This window comes from Bombyx mori, chromosome 28 (assembly GCF_030269925.1).
Source record: "Bombyx mori chromosome 28, ASM3026992v2".
Taxonomy (NCBI): domain Eukaryota; kingdom Metazoa; phylum Arthropoda; class Insecta; order Lepidoptera; family Bombycidae; genus Bombyx; species Bombyx mori.
In genome coordinates this window covers 4,401,328-4,421,549 of record NC_085134.1, presented here as the reverse complement: position 1 = coordinate 4,421,549, position 20,222 = coordinate 4,401,328, and the positions used below count along the sequence as shown (strand labels likewise).

The 20,222-nt window shown below is 37.4% G+C and overlaps 1 protein-coding gene across 1 annotated transcript in view; it reads left to right on the top strand.

Annotated features, from left to right (window-relative positions):
* LOC101738369 (uncharacterized) overlaps positions 1-20,222 on the top strand; it is a 58,164-nt gene that overhangs the window by 24,873 nt on the left and 13,069 nt on the right. The window contains exons 2-3 of the mRNA XM_004933520.5: positions 16,398-16,710; positions 18,307-18,755. Of these exons, the coding sequence (XP_004933577.1) occupies positions 16,500-16,710; positions 18,307-18,755 (660 nt within the window). The 5' untranslated portion in view covers positions 16,398-16,499. The remainder of the gene's footprint in view (positions 1-16,397; positions 16,711-18,306; positions 18,756-20,222) is intronic.

Genomic DNA, 20,222 nt, shown 5'->3' with positions numbered 1-20,222 from the left:
CGCTCTTCAAGAAGGCTGCTTGGTAAGTGTGATAGCGTCTACGCACCTCCATCGGCTAGGCTCTGTCGTAGCTTGAAGTTAGCCGAGTTTCGACGATACCACAATCGTGCTGCCTTTTCTCGGGAATCGTGCTGTGTTTCGTTTAGCTACCAAACTAATGACCGTCTCCGATATGCTGTAATCCTGCTGTTTAGTAGAGCAGATGGAAGATATTGGTGTTGTGGTACTTTACTGCCAGGTGAACCATAAGCCCGACTATTCATAACAAAATTTAATGGCGTGAGACACAAATGGCACCTCAACAATGACCAAATCTTGGACACTAGATAATGATGTAACAACATGACCACAAAAAAAAAGAACAACTAAGTCTTGATGGTTCATTTTAATTCGTGACGAGTCAAATCTGATTAAATAGCTAAATCCCACTTTACTGGTTCACAGAAATTCATGGCAGAGTTTCAACACTAACTTTTGATCATATGGAAGCCACACTAAAAACTTTTTCAACATAGCGCCCCACTGAAATTGAGTTGCAGAGGAAAAATAAATTATCCGCAGTACGCTCGCTTAGCAACTTCACATTGAACCTGATGTTGAATAAGGCATTAAGATGAAAGGACTTATAAGGGTGTTTACCTTAATTTGTTTCTCTAGTACTGTAGTACCTTGGCTCTAAATGTAGTCAGTAGAAATATAAACCTAAATGGGAATTATTTTACACGTTCCTGAATACCTTCAGGCATTAATTTCCTTCTGAAACGGGATAAGCACCCGTAAGTAATGTTTTTGTGAATACCTAAAGTGACAGAATTGAAACCGTCTGTTCTTAAGCAGGGCTTACGAATAACATTGCGAATGAGGTCTAATAGTGAAAAGACAGATAATTGGTTTCATATTTACTAAAACCAATGTATTATTGACTAACAATCATTTAGGTTGAATGACTAGTAGCATATTTTTTTTATTGCTTAGATAGGTGGACGAGCTCATAGCCCACCTGGTGTTAAATGGTTACTGGAGCCCATAGACATCCACAACGTAAATGCGCTACCCACCTTGAGATAAGTTATAAGGTCTCGAGTATAGTTACAACGGCTGCCCCACCCTTCAAACCGAAACGCATTACTGCTTCACGGCAGAAATAGGCAGGGTGGTTGTACTCACCCGCGCGGACTCACAAGAGGTCCTACCACCAGTAAAGCATATGTTTATTGGTGGTAGACCGTATTATGAACCAGCACAATTAGATACCACAAGCCTGTCTACGTCTTGCGCAAAGCAATCATGCGTTTTGAACGATGGTGCAGACATACCTCAAATCTTTTGTTTATCTTCCAAGTGGTCGTGAATTGTGTATCTGAGCTGAAACTTACTTAATTTACTTACTTACTTAACAATTGTTGTTGGCGCTTTACGTAAGTATAAAACAAAACACCTTTTAAATTTAGCAGCCACAAGCGAATCATCATCATCATTATCCTGCCCTTCTCCCAGTCACCTGGGGTCGGCGCAACATGTTTTCCACACTCCTCTATCATATATCATTTCTTAGCTCACTCTTCTCTTACACATATCGTCTTTCACGCAATTCATCCGTTCCTTCTTAGGTCTACCTCTTCCTCTATATTCTTCCACATTCATAATTAACACTCTCTTACCAACCTCATTTTCATTGCGTCTCATCATATGTTCGTACCATCCCGAACGCGCACTTCTCAACTTCTCTGTCACAAGTGCCACTTTCAGCCACAAGCGAATACGTAATAATAATAGTAACATCATAATGATAGTAATATTAACAAGGACACCCAGACCGAGAAAACCAAATGACTTCAAAAAGGCCGAGAATCGAACCTAAGCCCTGTAGTATAGTCAAAATAAATCACCAGGTCAACGAGGCGACAAATATCTCTTAAAGTTCATCCAGATTTATCTAATAAACAGAAGAAGTCGTGTGCGAAAATTTCCAATAGAAATGAAGTTGATGGATTCCAAATCGATACAGCGATTATATTAAATGCTTGGTTAAGGTCGCTGCGTCTATTTAAAATGTAATGAACCAGCGTTCTGAGCAGAATGAATTTTATCGATTCCAAGAAATGGATTTTACTTTAAGCTACTTCTTATACAATCTTCTAGTGTTATTGTTTTATATCTTGCGTATTTTTACGATGAAGAGTTCGTGTTTTGTCTCAAGCTTTATTCACAATGTCTTTCAGTTCTTCACCTTATAGTCCGGTAGATCGTTTACTCTTTTAAGTAAGTAAAGTTAGCAAAATAATGAAAAAGAACACACAAATCAAACTAAAATTAAAACACACGCTTTGGGACAACTAACTACGTTCAAAGATGATGTAGCTAACAAATGCTTGTTAAAAAAGATCCTTTAACTAAGCAATTTATTAACTTTACTATCACGACGGTCATGAAAAGAAATTACATGAGAAAGCAGCGTAATAAAAACATTAACCAGTTCTCAATTGCAGAATTATTTTTTACAAAATAACTCATTCTCTTTCTTAAGTTGAACGATTGTTTGAGTTATATTTTTATGCAACTTTTTTTGGTTCCCCAATGATTTAGCTTCTTTTATTGGCGAGGATCTTTAATTGGCTTTCTGTTTATATTTCTTGTTATTTTATTATGTTACTTTAAGCTGTTGGTTCTCCTAGTAAAAAATAATAAATCAGCTACAATCCGTGGCCTAATCGTCTCGCTTACGATCGTTTGTATTAATAAGTTAAGATGAAGAGGTGACTTTGAGGCTTACCGATTGCTAAGCAATCGCGGTAACTCTATATACCACATCACAAATACAGACTTCAGTCTGTAGATAATTGATCATAATTATTGAATGCTCGTTTTCCTAATAAAACACCTTTTGAGTTGGAAATATACATTGCCTCGCCAGAAATATAAATATATAACCCCCAGAACGAGCTTTCAACATACTCTAGAGAGAAAAAAACACTATCGCGTCGTGTTATGGTTTTCGACAATATTTTCAGACAAAACGTTGAGCCGTCAGCGAGTTTTAAAAGGCGAAGCCTACGTATAACGCCATGTAGCTCTGCTTTGTAGTTTGAGACAATTGTAACTTTGATCTATTGTAGTAAGTCAAACAGTTCATGTTTCTGGGTTCTGGGCTAGACACACAATAAAGAAAAAAATCTCGATCAGAACCTAAATTTACTTTCGTTTTTTTTTTTTTTTTCGCGAAAATGTCTTCGCCGGGGGATATTTAATTTATGATGGATCGCTGAAATTCGAAGCGAAATGAATTATGAGGCATTAAAAATTTTTTCCAGTATCCAATTTACCGGTTTATGAAAAGCCGATCCTACATGTCTCTGTTTTCAATAATTTCGTGGACTTTTATATTTTGTCCATTAAATTGATTGATTGGTAAAAAAAAAAACTGTTGTCTTATTTTGATGGATGATTTTCTTGATTTGGCAGGGTAATTGATAGAAATTCTTCAGGTATATTATAGTTTAACTATTTTTTTCTTCTCCTTTAGTTTACAAGGATGATTTCTTGGTGACTTTGTACTGTATAACAGGTAAGGACTTATTTTCTCAATGAGAACAACTTGTTCAGATGCACAAAAATAACTTGTAAAATAGCAACTTCAAAACTTCACATAATGCTTTCAGATAAATCACAAATTAGTTTCAGACAATCGTATATTATGGAACATAATTTCACATATAATTATGTAGCCTATAATCTACAAAATTATCAGCACATATAAAAATATATAAACTGCCACAAGCAACAATCTATTTTAGATTATATTTATTCATTAATGAGCTCGCGAGTCCGTCTGAACCTGATTGTTTCAGCGATGTATTAATTGTATGTATTAAGCATCAGGTAGTCCAAATGATGTGACTTCATCAGAATGACAAAACAGTTGAATGTCCTCACAAGTGGGTATCACCATCCTATTTCTATCACGAAGATAATTGCTATTGAGACCCCAATCTCACCTCTTAAGACCTTGCGACGTTACGAGTTCTATAATCACCAGTGAATTAAGGCAGACGCCTTAAGATCATCTTAGGTAGAATAATTAAAAACAATGTATAAAAATTTCGCCCGAAGCCCTCACAAATCTATTTCAGCTTTAATTATTTTTTGTTAATAATGAATCGTATTGCAATACGAATTAAGGTCGCCCAATTGGTCTCTAGACAATACAATACCTCTATTGCTATTGATTGGATCGGACTTGGTGTAAGACGTAATTCGATTGAAGTATAGGGGGATAGGGGGATTGAAGTATAGGTTTTCGTTACGGCCTAACTAATGTTTGTGGTTATAAAATCCTGTAACATTAGGTCAATACCAAGTTCAGTGTTGAATGACAAAATACATTTACTTGTACTATGGCGTATTGTGAGCCAACACGACGTAACGCGGGTCGCTCCTTGGCTAGGTGGATGAGGACGAGGAGATCCGAAGACCGGGTTCAATGGTATAGATTGGTAGAGGCCTATACCCAGCATTGATGTTTGATGACTGGGGGTTGATGATGATGATAATGATGATGACGAATAAGTACCACCCAATACAACGCTCTTTTTTGCATGGACCCACTTTCGTTTAGGGATACACTAAAATTAGAACTTTGATCTTAGATTAGAGGGCAGAAACCGTCTTATAAATAGTACTTCAAAAAATACGCTAGGCGTATTCATATTTAATGATGCGGCTATGTCGGTGTTCAAATCCCGCAGGCACCTACATATTTTTCTAAGCAAACACGTGCTTGACATACCTACACAAATTATTTCTTTGTGTAAGTTATATAATAAACATAAAACACTTTGCTAGGGCGAATTTTAAGCTTGCACAAATAGGTACCGCCTCTGTCTCTCTCTTCTTTCATTCATCCCACATCGTGGTTGGTTTTCCTTATTTTTCTCCTCCACTTTGCTCTGTCTTTGACATCATCGCTAGTAACATTGCATTCCCTTTTGACCATCAGCACAATATCTTTCCACCTTGTCTTTTGTACAAATAAACAAACAGGTGTATTTCTGGTCCAAAGTATCACACGTTCCCTTAAAGTGTAGAGTAATGCTTACAAAATGAAGTTGAGAATTTCAATGACGGATACAGTCGCTTGATGAGCCCAAGGTCATAAATTCAACTCTATAAGAAATTTTAATAGTTCAGATGCTAGTAGTGATTATGGTCGAAATTAAATTCCCCCGATGTGCCTTCTAAGCCCGGCCTTCGAACGAGAATGCTAATTCCGTCTGGATTTTAAATAATTCAAACTGCGGCTCAGCTATTCTGCGCTAGCAATAATTCATCAAAATAGTCGAGACCAGTTGAATTGAAGGAATTCTGAGTCGAAGTTATAAATATTAAATTAAAGATTTTAACTCAGTAGCTCAATTTTTTAAACCTCTCATGTATTCGGAGTATATACATCAAATAAGTTAATTTTCGTTTTGAATAATACATCACTATTTTTTTCTAATTTACAACTTGAATAATATGGTTATCGTTTTAGTATAATCGAATAAAACATAATAATAGTATAGGAATGAGTTTTTAACCTCACAAGGCTATATGAGTTTTCGGTATGGCCTGTATATTTTTTGCCACTTCTATGTCTACTCTAAGTGCTCTTTTGTTGGTTTGATTTGAGTATGACACCAGAATATTATCTTCTCTTCTTCCTAGCATGAATAATTTATATCCATAGTCACACGAATCAATATCATGCCGCAAGCGTCTATGCCAAAGCGAATAAATATCTATTGCACAATCTATTAAAACCGACCTCAAACGAAGAAGTGGTTATGATGGATGAAAAAGTCGTAGATATGAAATGTCAGCAGTAAAACTTCATCAGCATCTTATCAAATAGCATCACTTTACTGGTAGGACCTCTTGTGATTCCGCACGGGTAGGTACCGCCACCCCGCCCATTTCTGCCGTGAAGCAGTAATGCGTTTCGGTTTGAAGGGTGGGGCAGCCGTTGTAACTATACTAAGAACTTAGAGCTTATATCTCAAGGTGGGTGGCGCGTTTACGTTGTAGATGTGTATGGGCTCCGGTAGCAACTTAACACTAGGTGGGTTGTGAGCTAGTCCACCCAACTAAGCAATAAAAAAAAAGGAACTTTCGAAATATTACACTTTTTGTATACAAGATAGCATTTGGCTTTTGATAATAATATGCAGCAGTTTTGCTTTGCGTCTGGAATTGCCGAAGGCCAAGAATAACGGTAACTACTCACCTTTAACTAAACCATATGAACGTTTCCTTTTAAAGGTAACAAAAATATGAATTGAATAGCGGTGCTATTTAACAAATACGGGAGTCTTACACCTTCAAAACACAAAACACAGCAATATTATTCTTAAATTTTTTTTATTGCCTTTGTAAGCAGACGAGCATACGGCCCACCTGATGGTAAGTGGTCACCATCACTCATGGGCGTCAGCAATGCCAGGGGCAGAGCCAGGCCGCTGCCTATCATTAAGTACACTCCGCAAGCCTCGTTTGAAGAAGGACATGTAATAGCGCTCGGAAAACACCGTGGAGGGGAGTTCATTCCAAAGCCAGATGGTACGTGGCAAAAAAGATCTTTGGAAATGCACTGTAATTACAAAGAAACCAAAGAAAATCTTACTAACAATTGTATTTTAATGTATTTCTCGTTTACCCAGTAAAAGCTGACCTTATTATATTTTAAAAGCTCCGAGAAAATTCAATTTCGGTAAAGTCTTGCCGATAAGTCATTTAGAATATGAGGAAAGACTACCTCTGCAATAAAATATGCAGATCGACACGTTTTTCGCTTCACTTCCCTTTATCAGTTTACGTTGTGCTACGGAAATTGCGTTCGAATCTTTATTTCAAAGAATATTACGAGGATTGTTTCATTGCTTGAAAGTCCCATCTAGAATATAGGCTGATAGAAATCGCCATTACCTTGGTGAATGAAGACGAAATATCACTTACGTGTTGTACCCACCCTTTAAACTAAAAAGCAAGTCTCTTGACTGGTGGTGGGACCTCTTGTGAGTCCGTATGGGTGGGTAACACCACCCCACCTATTTTTGCCGTGAAGCAGTAATGCGTTTCGGTTTGAAGGGTGGGGCAGCTGTTGTAACTATACCTGAGACCTTAGAACTTACATCTCAAGGTGGGTGGCGCATTTACGTTGTAGATGTCTATGGGCTCCAGTAACTACTTAACACCAGGTGAGCTGTGAGCTCGTCCACCAATATAAGAAATAAAAAAAAATATGATTGCTTTGCGGCAGAAGCAAGCAGGATGATGGTGTTCACCCATATAGGCTCGCATTAAAATATATCTCCAAATACCGCTTTTCAATCCGAGAGCAGGTGGCAGACAGTAATACGACACTAACACATCACGCATTCATTGCTTGAAATTCCCATCTAGAATATAGTACACCATTACGTGAATAGTGAGGCTGATAGAAATCGTCACTACCTTGGTAAACGAAGACGACATATCACTTGCGTGGTGTACCCACCCTTTAAACTGGGATACAAGTCTCTTGACTGGTGGTGGGACCTCTTGTGAGTCCGTACGGGTGGGTACCACCACCCCGCCTATTTCTGCGGTGAAGCAGTAATACGTTTCGGTTTGAAGGGTGGAGCAGCCGTTGTAACTGTACTGAGACCTTAGGACTTATATCTCGAGGTGGGTGGCGCATTTACGTTGTAGATGTCTATGGGCTCCGGAGACCACTTAAGACCAGGTTTATTGGCTTAAGTATGGGCTAACAATACATCTTACAATCAGTGAAATTTGAAATGTTTTCCACTATATAACAATAAAGAGTCTAATATTTTAATATTTCCTCCTGGTGTTTCCGCTATGACATCCTTCTTCAAATAAGGTTTGAGAGGAGTCTTCAAATTTAGCTATCACCAAAGTTGATCACTCTCCATCATATAAAACATATCTTTGTTTATCTATAAACGCATTTTTTTTTCTCAAAACTCTTTAATATATCTAATGTTAAATATCGAAGACATACTATTATCGAATGTGTAATTACGAATCTTTGAATCTAAATAATCGAGGAACCATAACTTGGGGAGACTCGGAGTCCAAGGTGAAGTACAAAGCAAGCACTCACACGATCGTTCATAAGCTCTGTATGGATCTATAAGAAACGGCTACGTAACATCAAACACATACATTTCTATTACAATTCTACTATACTACCAACTAAGTCGTCGTGGCCTAACGGATAAGACGTCCGGTGCATTGGTGTTGAGCGATGCATCATTTTTTTAATGACATAATATGTACTCAACAAATGTTCACGATTGACTTCCACGGTGAAGGAATAACATCGTGTAATAAAAATGAAACCCGCAAAATTTTAATTTGCGTAATTACTGGTGGTAGGACCTCTTGTGAGTCCACGCGGGTGGGTACCACCACCCTACCTATTTCTGCCGTGAAGCAGTAATGCGTTTCGGTTTGAAGGGTGGGACAGCCGTTGTAACTATCTATACCTGAGACCTTAGAACTTATATCTCAAGGTGGATGCCGCATTTACGTTGTGGATGTCTATGGGATCCAGTAACCACTTAACACCAGGTGGGCTGTGAGCTCGTCCGCCCATCTAAGCAATTATAAAAAAAAAACTAAATTGGAAACATCGTTAGTGTTGCAGTAACCAAGGGTCGAAACCGTACCCACCAAACTCCTCATCATCATATTGCGATTATGTCAAGAGCATAGGACTGTAGAGAATAGTTCTTAAGAAGATATTGTAATGTTTCGTACCAATACTAAACAAACATCTCTTAAGGCTCTTCCCGCTGACAACAAAATCATTTTATTAGATACTAGCGGCCCGCTCCGGCTCCGCTCGGGTCTTTAACAAAAATTTCAACGATGTATGACGTTGTTTTATTTTTTTAAATAAAAGAACACTTATTGCGGCATAACTATAATAGTTAGAAATATGCTGTAATTTTTTCTAAATAATAATGTGTTCTACAAAGTCGTACTACATTATTTCATTCTATCGTCATAGTTTTCGCAGGGTACGCGATGAAAAGACTATTTTAGGTAATTTTTTAACACCTTGGGTTACATTATTTGTGTTTTAGTAAGGATCCTTAATTTTTTTCAAAAAAGATTATAGCCTATGTCACTTGGGAATGGTGTAGCTTTCAAACAGTGAAAGAATTTTTCAAATCGGTTCAGTACTTTCGGAGCCTATTCAATACAAACAAACAAACAGATCTTTCCTCTTTATAATATTTAGGTAGAAGTATAGATAATGAACACAGCTAGTCTTTTCTTTCACGCGTTTCTGATTAGCATCATACATAATGCATGTGACATTTGGCTACTTTCCCCTGAAAATAACAAATTTAGAAGCGAACGTATTTGAGCTTCACGGAATAATATTGTGTTTTAGTTTATCCTATTGCTTTATATCCTTGGCTTTTTGTGCACAAATACAGTGTGTATCAAAGAGTATATAAAATACTGACAGTCTCACTATTTCAGCCTTAATTTTCACTAGAAGTGTCTTTTCAAATCGTGAATGCTGCTACCAACCTTGAGACTTGAGGTCTATGTCTCAATTGCTTAAATTTGGCATTTTTATTGCTTGGATGGCTGGACGAGCTCACGGCCCACCTGGTGTTAAGTGGTTACCGGAGCCCATAGACATCTAAAACGTAAATGCCGCCACCTATCCTGAGATACGAGTTCTAAGTTCTCATTTTTTATAGTACAACAGTTGCCCCACCCTTCGACCCGAGATGCATTACTACTTCACGGCAGAAATAAGCAGGATGGTGGTAGCTACCCGTGCGGACTCACAAGACGTCCTACCACCAATGACTACACAAATTATAATTTTGCGGGTTTGATTTTTATTACACAATGTCATTACTTCACCGCGGAAGTTAATCGTGAACATTAATTTGCTAAATACGTATTTCTTTAGAAAAATTGGTACCTGCCTATAGGATTCGAACACCGTTGCATCGCAAGATATGAATGGACTGGACGTCTTATCTTTTAGGACACGACGGCTTAATTTTACGTATTACAATTTTTGCGAGTTTGATTTTTATTACATGACTAGCTGACCCCGGCAGACTTCGTAGTGCCTCAATCGATAAATAACAGATCTAAACTTTTTTATAAAATAAACTTAAAAGAAACAAAAAGAATCCGTCCGACGGGGGACACATCAAAGGAAAAACAAAATTGTTTGTTTTTATATAATTCCGAGCATTTTCATATTATTTCACCTTTTAAACCTTCTCTGGACTTCCACGAATAATTCAAGACGAAAATTAGCTAAATCGGTCCAGCCGTTCTCGAGTTTTAGCGTGACTAACGAACAGCAATTCATTTATATATATATAGATTACTATCCCTTTATCGTAGAAGTCATTCGTGAACACGTGTTAGGTATTTCATTAGAAAAATTGATAACCTATCGGCGGGATTTTAATATTGGTATAGTCACATCGCTTGATGCGAGTGCACCGGGCGTCTTATCGTTCAGGCCACGCAGACTTCGTGTAACCTTTAAATTCAATTTTCATCTCATCTACATATTGTATCTTCTATAACCTAGGAAATTGTTTATACTTCAAACTTCAATAACAATGTAGCATATTTCTTGACTGAGTCTTTAGTACTCTTGACTGAGTTTTTAATTAAAAGGATAAGACGTCTAGTGCATTCGTGTTCAGCAATGCAACGGTGTTCGAATCTCAGGCGGGTACCAATTTTTCTAATGAAATACGTACTCAACAAATATTCACGATTGACTTCCACGGGGAAGGAATAACATCGTGTAATAAAAATCAACCCGCAAAATTATAATTTGCGTAATTACTGGTGGTAGGACCTCTTGTGAGTCCGCGCGGATAGGTACCACCACCCTGCCTATTTCTGCCGTGAAGCAGTAATGCGTTTCGGTTTGAAGGGTGGGGCAGCCGTTGTAAGTATACTGAGACCTTAGAACTTATATCTCAAGGTGGGTGGCGCATTTACGTTGTAGATGTATATGGGCTCCAGTAACTACTTAACACCAGGTGAGCTGTGAGCTCGTCCACTAATATAAGAAAAAAAAAAGATTGCTTTGCGGCAGAAGCGGGCAGGATGATGGCGTTCACCCATATAAGCTCGCATTAAAATATATCTCCAAATACCGCTTTTCAATCCGAGAGCAGGTGGCAGACAGTAATACGACACTAACACATCACGCATTCTCAACTCACCGCTTAGTATGAATAATACATGAACAAATTTCTTGGCGACATTCTGCACAAAGATGTTCTTTCTAACCCCCGATACGTATCGGATTGTTTTGCTTATGTTTTCGCATAAAAATTGAGACGTTTTTATTCGTAACGCGTTTGAAAGGGGCCGCAGATCATGATACATCTTTCAATTTTAAGAATCCTCCCTCGATGTTGCAGTCACGTACGCTTTCATTGTATTTTTCCTTGACGTTTTTCAGTCACTCTGGGTTTTCGTGTCTGATTCAAACTTTGGTTGTATGAAATTTTTTTGACACAAGGTACTTTTAGGCAAACTGTTCTGGGCTTGGACGAGCTCACAGCCCACCTGCTGTTTAGTGGTTACTGGAGCCCATAGACATCCACAACGTAAATGCGCCGCCCACCTTGAGATATAAGTTCTAAGGTCTCATGTATAGTTACAACGGCTGCCCCACCCTTCAAACCGAAACGCATTACTGCTTCACGGCAGAAATAGGCAGGGCGGTGGTACCTACCCGTGCGGACTCACCAGAGGTCGTACCACCAGTAAAAAGTGTTTTCGTGTCTGATTCAAACTTTGCACGTATGAAAATGTTTTGACACAAGGTACTTTTAGATCAGCTGTTCTGGGCTATGGAAATGATGTTTAATAATATCTAGTCCATAGACCCGCGAAAATTAAAGAAAATTATAAAATTTTAATCAAATTGATCGTTTTCAATTCTTAGTTAGGATATTTTGTTAACGAGACGCATCTGAACTAGAACAGGTCCAGTGAGAAATTTAAGTGAATCTTTAATTAAAACAATTTAGCACAAAACAGTTTACGAATAGAAATAATCTATACATATAAATAAAATTGGAGTACATACACCAAAATATATATTTTTTAAATTTTTGTCTGTCTGTCTGTCTGTTTGCTCCGGCTAATCTCTGAAACGGCAGGACCGATTTTGACCGGACTTTCACTGAGAGGTAGCTGACGATATAAGGAGTAACTTAGGCTACTTTTTTTAGACTAGCGTCGCCCGCGGGAATGAAGACCCGCGGTACGACAATAACCGCGGGTAGCATCGCGGGACTCAGCTATCAATAATAAAATTTAATGTTTCCGAAGCGAAGCGAGGGCGGGTCGCTAGTCTTAAATAAATTTCTAATTTGACAATCGTTTTGTTAAGCTTTCCAGTTCTGAGAAGATTTAGTTTGGGCAAACGTAAGTAATGCGATTAAACTCTACATTCCCGATCCTGCGGACAGAATGGAAAGCAGTCGACGTCGCCCAAAACACGTCATCTCGGATCCTCCCGATCCACTAACGGTGCTTTTAGGTACATCAAGCACCGGTCACCGTTATCGTCGAACCCATGGCTTGCGACGAAGGGCTCGACGAGCAAATTAACTCTCAGACACAGCCCACTGAGTTTCTCGCCGGATCTTCTCAGTGGGTCGCGTTTCCGATCCGGTGGTAGATTCTGCGAAGCACGGCTCTTGCTAGGGTTCGTGTTAGCATCGTCGTCAGGTTTGAGCCCCGTGAGCTCACCTAGTAGCCACGGTTACGCTGGAATAGCCGCTCTAGGCTACCAGCTTAGGTAGGAAAAAAAAAAGAATCGATTAAATAATATTTGTTTAGAACTGTTTCCAGACGCTAAGACACGGATTCTGTACGAACCTAAAGAAGTTTGTTTGAAACAGATATCTCGTGAGCGGAGTTCGGGTCTCCATGTCATAAAAACTTGAAGGTAAAGTTAGCTAGCGAACCGTGAAATGAACCCGTGTTTGAATTTGTTCTCCGTTTCCCTGTCTCTGTTTAAATACTCTGTACAGGTTCGATTTGGATTTCTTATCGTTAGGAGCGTCGATCGTACTTTGGAGTTTTCAAATTATCGGGTAATAATTGATGTTACATTGATACAATGTGTAAATTACTTTCAAGAGTTCGTAATACAGTTTGTGTATTGTTTTAAAAAAAAGTGAGATGATTATATATTATAGCAGTGTGGATTGTTTTTCAGAAGAAAATGTTTTATTTTAAATTCAAGTGATAAAATAAATAGTCGTCGACACTTGATACGTGTGCAAATTTTCAAGTCATGAAGAATGCGAAAATAACAACATTACATTTTCCATGACGTTAATTTTTTTTTGAACCATTGAACGACTTTTTCGGTCACCTGGTACCATAATTATCGGAGTCCACTCCCAAAATGAATGCCCTAACCCAGAAAAAGGTGATATTGTGGTACCTTCAAACCGCTCTACTACCAGTAAATGCCAGGTGCCAATTGCAAATACGGTGGAATAATACTCAGATAACGCTGCTGCCCATTTTTCATTTACTCGTTAACGAGAACACTGACAAGGATAGGGATATAGCTATTCTAGGATGACACTCTACATCCCTAATATTAATGCTCTCTCTCTCTCTTCGATCGGTCCCTCACTGCTGGGGATCGTGACTCTGTCCGATTCCGTCAACCAGCTCTCTCCATCGATCCCGTTTTGTTGCTTGGTGGAGTGCGTCGCTGACAGGTACCCCCAGTTCCTCCGCTATTTGGTCCCCCCATCGTTTGGGATCTCAACCCCTAGGCCTTTTTCCCTTTATTATACCGGTCACCACAAGGCGTTCCAAATTGCTGGTATCCCTGCGTGCAACATGACCAAATATTACATGAATTTTAATGCAAATACCGAAAAACTTAAGAAGTGTTTAAATCCTTTATTTCAACGGCTTGTGATATATCGTTTACAATTATAGCCCGTCTGGGATATCCTACACCCACCATAAAACTTGGAAATATTCAATCAAATCCTACACTACGAATGAACAGCGTGATATTATGTATAGCTTATTTGTGTTAAAAGAAAATTTTATGTACACCTTAATCTACCGTTTGCGTTTTATCAGATAATATCAGTAATGTATTTATTAGCATATCATATTTAATCTTCACTCTAACTCATGTCACCTCAAAGCATGGTAAAAAGACAAAATTTAATAATTCCTTAAGCACATCTTGGTACTCGCAATTAGAGGATTTTCATCCTCCCCGTTAACCAAAGGAAGATTTTCCGACCTTGACCTCAAAATACAGCTTCTATACTTATTTTTAAGGTTGGCAGTATAGTGGTGTGATGTCTATGGACTATATGGGGTCTCGAGAGTTTGTCTATCACTTTCTTAGTAAGGATGAGCTATATATAATATTTTATCCTTTTTTTTCATTACATACATTTAATAAGACTAGTGGTCCCGCAGTAGTCGAAATTCGACTATAATTACTTGAAATTATAAGTTTCAATATTATTATGGTCCTATTGTTACAGATTACAAGACTACACTATAGACTAATACTCGTAATATTAAAGTAGTATTAAAGATATACAATACTGACCTATCCTCAATTTGACTACAGACTTTAAGCAATAACAAAAGTTTGACAATAAACAAAGAGTATATGTGTGTGTGTGAAATACATGGTAGTGTGTGTAATGTTTTCTTTATTGATATAATGTATCTTTTATGCATTATTTAAAAAAAAAATTGCATTGTGCGCTTCATCTCTATATTCTTTATAAGTGTGGAAAATTACATACTCCTCCGTCCGCGCAATTTTCGTTAAAAGGGATACAAAATTTTTGCTTCACATATTAATATATAGATATAAATCGGTTTACGCTTATGAGAGACTTAAAAATGTAAGAAGGTTGTATTGAATACCTAAGTAGCAGTTGTACGGTCGTATTGATTTAGACTTGAATAGCTGTTTGGAGCTAAATTTAATTTTGTAGATCGATACATTAGAGGCGTAGATATTTTATTTATTGAAAGCAACTAGGTAAGAACCAACTTAATCAAAAACTATTGCCGTTTCTCAGAAACATCGCTAATACCCGGAGTACAGCTAATCCTCTGTGTGTTGAAAAAGAAAACCTCAAAGCGGTATAGGAGAACCGAGAAACTTAATTAACTATCTAAATGTCCATGGACTGCGGCAATATATCTAAAATATGCAGTAAATAATCCTATAATGGATAGTATAGTCGTAGAAAGTCAAAGACGTCCATTAATGCAAATGAATATATTTATTTGGGAAACCATCAGTAAATTAACCTTGTGATATATTAAGAATAGCTAAACAAAAACCAAGCAAAGAGATGAATGGGACTTATTAAATACACACATATATATCTTCTTTTTTTTTCAACCTTATTTTTTTTTTTTTTTTTTTTTTTTTTTTTTTTTTTTTTTTTTTTTTTTTTTTTTTTTTTTTTTTTTTTTTTTTATTGCTTAGATGGGTGGACGAGCTCACAGCCCACCTGATGTTAAGTGGTTACTGGAGCCCATAGACATCTACAACGTAGACGCGCCACCCACCTTGAGATACAAGTTCTAAAGTCTCAGTATAGTTACAACGGCTACCCCACCCTTCAAACCGAAACGCATTACTGCTTCACGGCAGAAATAAGCAGGGCGGTGGTACCTATCCGCGCGGACTCACAAGAGGTCCTACCACCAGTAATTACGCAAATTATAATTTTGCGGGTTTGATTTTTATTACACGATGTTATTCCTTCACCGTGGAAGTCAATCGTGAATATTTGTTGAGTACATATTTCATTAGAAAAATTGGTACCCGCCTGCGGGATTCGAACACCGGTGCATCGCTTCAACACGAATGCACCGGACGTCTTATCCTTTAGGCCACGACGACTTCAGATTCTATCCCAGTAGGTGGAGTCGGTACAGCGAATTTTTCTATTACATTTTCTTCTATCAGCTGGCATCTCAGCACTCACTCCTTTCTATCTCATATTGTCATTCAAACACTCCATCCATGTCTTCTTCGGTTGATCTTTTCCTCCTCTACCTTGCACTACCATTTCCATACATCTCCTAGTCACATGCATCTTCTGTCTACGCATGTCATGTCCATACCACGCTAACCGTCCGCTCTTTAATTTTTCATACTTCCTCTGACACACACTTGTATAATTTACGATTAAATGGATATCTGCCTCTTCATCATTTAAACCATCGCCCAATCTAAAATGTTTGTCACTGAGCAATTGTCTAATAGCTTTCAATGCACAGTAAATAATGACTTCATTTATTCTTTCCAGAATGAAACGTCAAGAAAACAAAACCACGAAGCGAACAAGAAGGTAGCAGTGCAAAATGACTATAAATTTAAGTCTTATGTGACGGTCTACAGTGCCAAAACAATGTATTGCTGTAGAGAACTGAAACTATTCTATACTGCCCTTGTTTTGTTACTTAAAACGGAATTAATGAACAGTGCAATGGAATCGAAGAAGTCTTCCATGTTGGTGTCGCAGAACGCTGACGATTTTAGGTCATTGGAGCTTTGCACCTCACGGAATCAGCAGAGGCTTGGTAGTGTCTTTGGGAATTTTACGAGGCATCACAAAAAAGGTTAGTTGTGAATTAATTAGTTTATTTTTTTTTGTTTTTTTTTGTCCTTGTAGGCAGACGAGCATACGGTCCACCTGATGGTGAGTGGTAACGTCGCCCATGGACAGCAGTAGGGCCAGGGGCAGAGCTAAGCCGCTGTCTATCTGGCTATTCGTCACAAAATGCGAATATGCATAGCATCGGTTCCCTGCTACTGCTTCCACATTTCTTCATAGAAATTACTGTAATTTTACTCTTTATACACCCATTTATTTTATTACCTTATACATACATATAAATGCGTTGCAAGAGTGCACGGGAACATATACTTAGACTGTCCGTTGTACTTTGAAACATGGGAGAGCCAGCCAATGAAAATGAAACTTTAATCTTAAATTTTAAATGAATCAGATTCTTTTACTATCTGTTTAATCAATATGGACCAAACCATGTTTATTTTGACAAAAATATAAATCGGTAACCCAAAAAAAATTATCTGTTGACTGTCCACTGAATTAGATAGGTATTCGACTCCATTAATTGATAATTACAAGGCTATAGATCAGTTCGCATTTAATGAAGCTAATTGAAATCACTCCCACCTGGGACTCGAGACTTAATTATCGTTATTAGTAAAATTATTTGAAAAGGTCGATCATTGATTCTTAATAACGTTAAATTTATAAGTGGAGTTTCTGATATGGATATAGAATTCGAGAAGAAGTTAAGTTGATTGGAATTTCACTAACGAAGGTTTAAATTTATTTTAACAACATATTTTCATGCGCTGTGTTCGAAGGCTGTACTGAAATATTAACCAATATTACTATAAATATTAAATTCAGTTAAGCAATAAATTTAAAAATAATTGTGTGGTAAAATCTTTATACGTTGATCAGTTTTACGATAATGCACATTATAAAATATTTTATGTTTTTATTTATTTATTTTTATTGCTCAGATGGGTGGACGAGCTCACGGCTCACCTGGTGTTAAGTGGTTACTGGAGCCCATAGACATCCACAACGTAAATGCGCTACCCACCTTGAGATATAAGTTCTAAGGTCTCAAGTATAGTTACAACGGCTGCCCCACCCTTCAAATCGAAATGTATTACTGCTTCACGGCAGAAATAGGCAGGGTGAAGTCGCTCACAAGAGGTCCTACCACCAGTAATTACGCAAATTATAATTTTGCGGGTTTCACTTTTATTACACGATGTTATTCCTTCACCGTGGAAATCAATCGTGAACATTTTATGAGTACGTATTTCATTAGAAAAATTGGTACCCGCCTGAGATTCGAACACCGGTGCATCGCTCAACACGAATGCATCTGACGTCTTATTTGTTAGGCCACGACGACTTGAAAGTTGAAGTTTGTACAATATAATTATTATATGTATATGTATATGTGATTTTGTATATATGTATATATACTTTTTATTTGTATGTATTCGTAACTTAATATAAATTTCATTGCACCTACCACTATTTACTCTGCACTACCTTTGGTTGACTGGTAGAGAATGCCTTAGGCATTAAGTCCGCCAATGTAAATTCTACATGAAGTGTAATAAATAAATAAATATATAAATAAATTATTTTCCCTTGCCAGGTCATAGACGAAGAACAACAACTTCAACATCAACAACAATGGCGTACACGACCGAAGAATCAACATACGTACCAGAAACAACAGAATACATAATGTCAACTTACCACCCGAAAATACCAAAACCGCTTCGCCTATCATCTTCTAATTTAGATAATGATTATAATGATAATGTACATAACATAGATAACGATAGTGAACATAACGTAATAAGACATAATAGAATAGGTAATGAAGAAATTGTTGATCTTTTAGACGAGAGTGCATTAGCTAAATCTCTAAATAAAGTTAAGAAAATGTATAGAGATTCGTCAGCGTCAGTTGCTAATAAATTGAATAGTAAAATTGGGAAGAGTGGTATATTTCTAACCGAGAACTGCACTACTGTTATAGCACAGATTGGAACCACGGCCGTATTGCATTGTGAAGTAAGCGACATCACTGAGAATACGGTAAGTGTATTTTTTCTGTCCTCCAACAATTTTCCTGAGTGCTCCTTAAGTTTTAGAGTTAAATAAATTGTTTGAAAATCTCGAATGAAGACTCTTAGTTAGATAGGAACCTTTTGTTCTGTTTGAAAAGGAAGATAGTTTTTTTGATTGCTTAAATGGGTGGACGCGCTCACCGCCCATCTGGTGTTAAGTGGTTACCGGAGCCGATAGACATCTAGAACGTGAATTCGCCACCCAACTGGAGATATACATTCTATTGTCTCAGTATAATTACAACGGCTGCCTGACCCATCAAACCGAAATGCATTACTGCTTCACGGCAGAAATAGGCTGCGGATTCACACTCTTGTGTGTCCTACCACCAGCAATTACGCAAATTATAATTTTGCTGGTTTGATTTTTGTTACACAATGTTATTCCTTCACCGTTGAAGCCAATCGTGAACATTTGTTAAGTTCGTATTTCATTGGAAAAATTGGTTCTTGCCAGATCACAACGTTCGCGTTGCTATCTTTGATCTCCGGTCACCACTTAATAGCAAAGTACGTCTCTTTGCCCTTATCCCGGGGGATATATCTCCTTTGGGGGTCCGGCGGAGTATATCTTCTTTTTATATTGCATGGGTATTTGGTATAAGTTTCACGACCTGCCTGATGCGAGCCCTACTTAGGAAATGTCTGTCAACGCGCCATAGGGATGCACTTTTCTATTTTTTTTTGTGTTCTTTTAGTTCTTCCGTTTTTTAGCTTCGATGTTTTTCATTTTTTATTATAAGCATATTACTACAAGCATTTATAATAAAATGTAGATTTTCAGGTACATACCAAAAAGACAAAATTACAACTTTATTCGTTTTTATGTATTTTAACAATAAAAGCTAATAAATTAATTTATTTACCAATTATTCTTAGAAAACTTTTGTGTCAAAATTCGTTAATATAACGAAAGATGTACGCTCCGAATATTCTAGAAGGAACTATTTAGAACCATTAATTAATTATATTAGAGTACTTAATTGGCAAAATGAAATTTTGTAACTCAAACAAGATGTTCTGCAATCTCGGAGTTTGAATAATTAAATTTACAACTGTTTCAAAGTACATTCAGGGCTAGAACTTTTTTGTTCTCAGTCTAAGAAAGCTGAGGCAGTAAAATAAGTTGCTCAAATGATAATTCCAATTGATTAATTTAACACAAAGTTTGTTTCAAAAAAATTTTCATAACCATCGAAATCCTGGAGTCGTCGAAGTTTTTACTAAGCGATTTTGCTAAGCTAAATAAGCTCATGGACCACTTTGTATTAAATGGTTATTGAGCCCATAGGCATCACAACGTTTCACGTCGTAATTATTATTTGCATAACCACTATTTCACTCTTCAAACTGAAACGCATTGTTTTGCGACAAAAACAGGCAAGATGGCAGTCAGTACAAGGCAGAAGGTACAAATGAACTCATCTGTCATCAA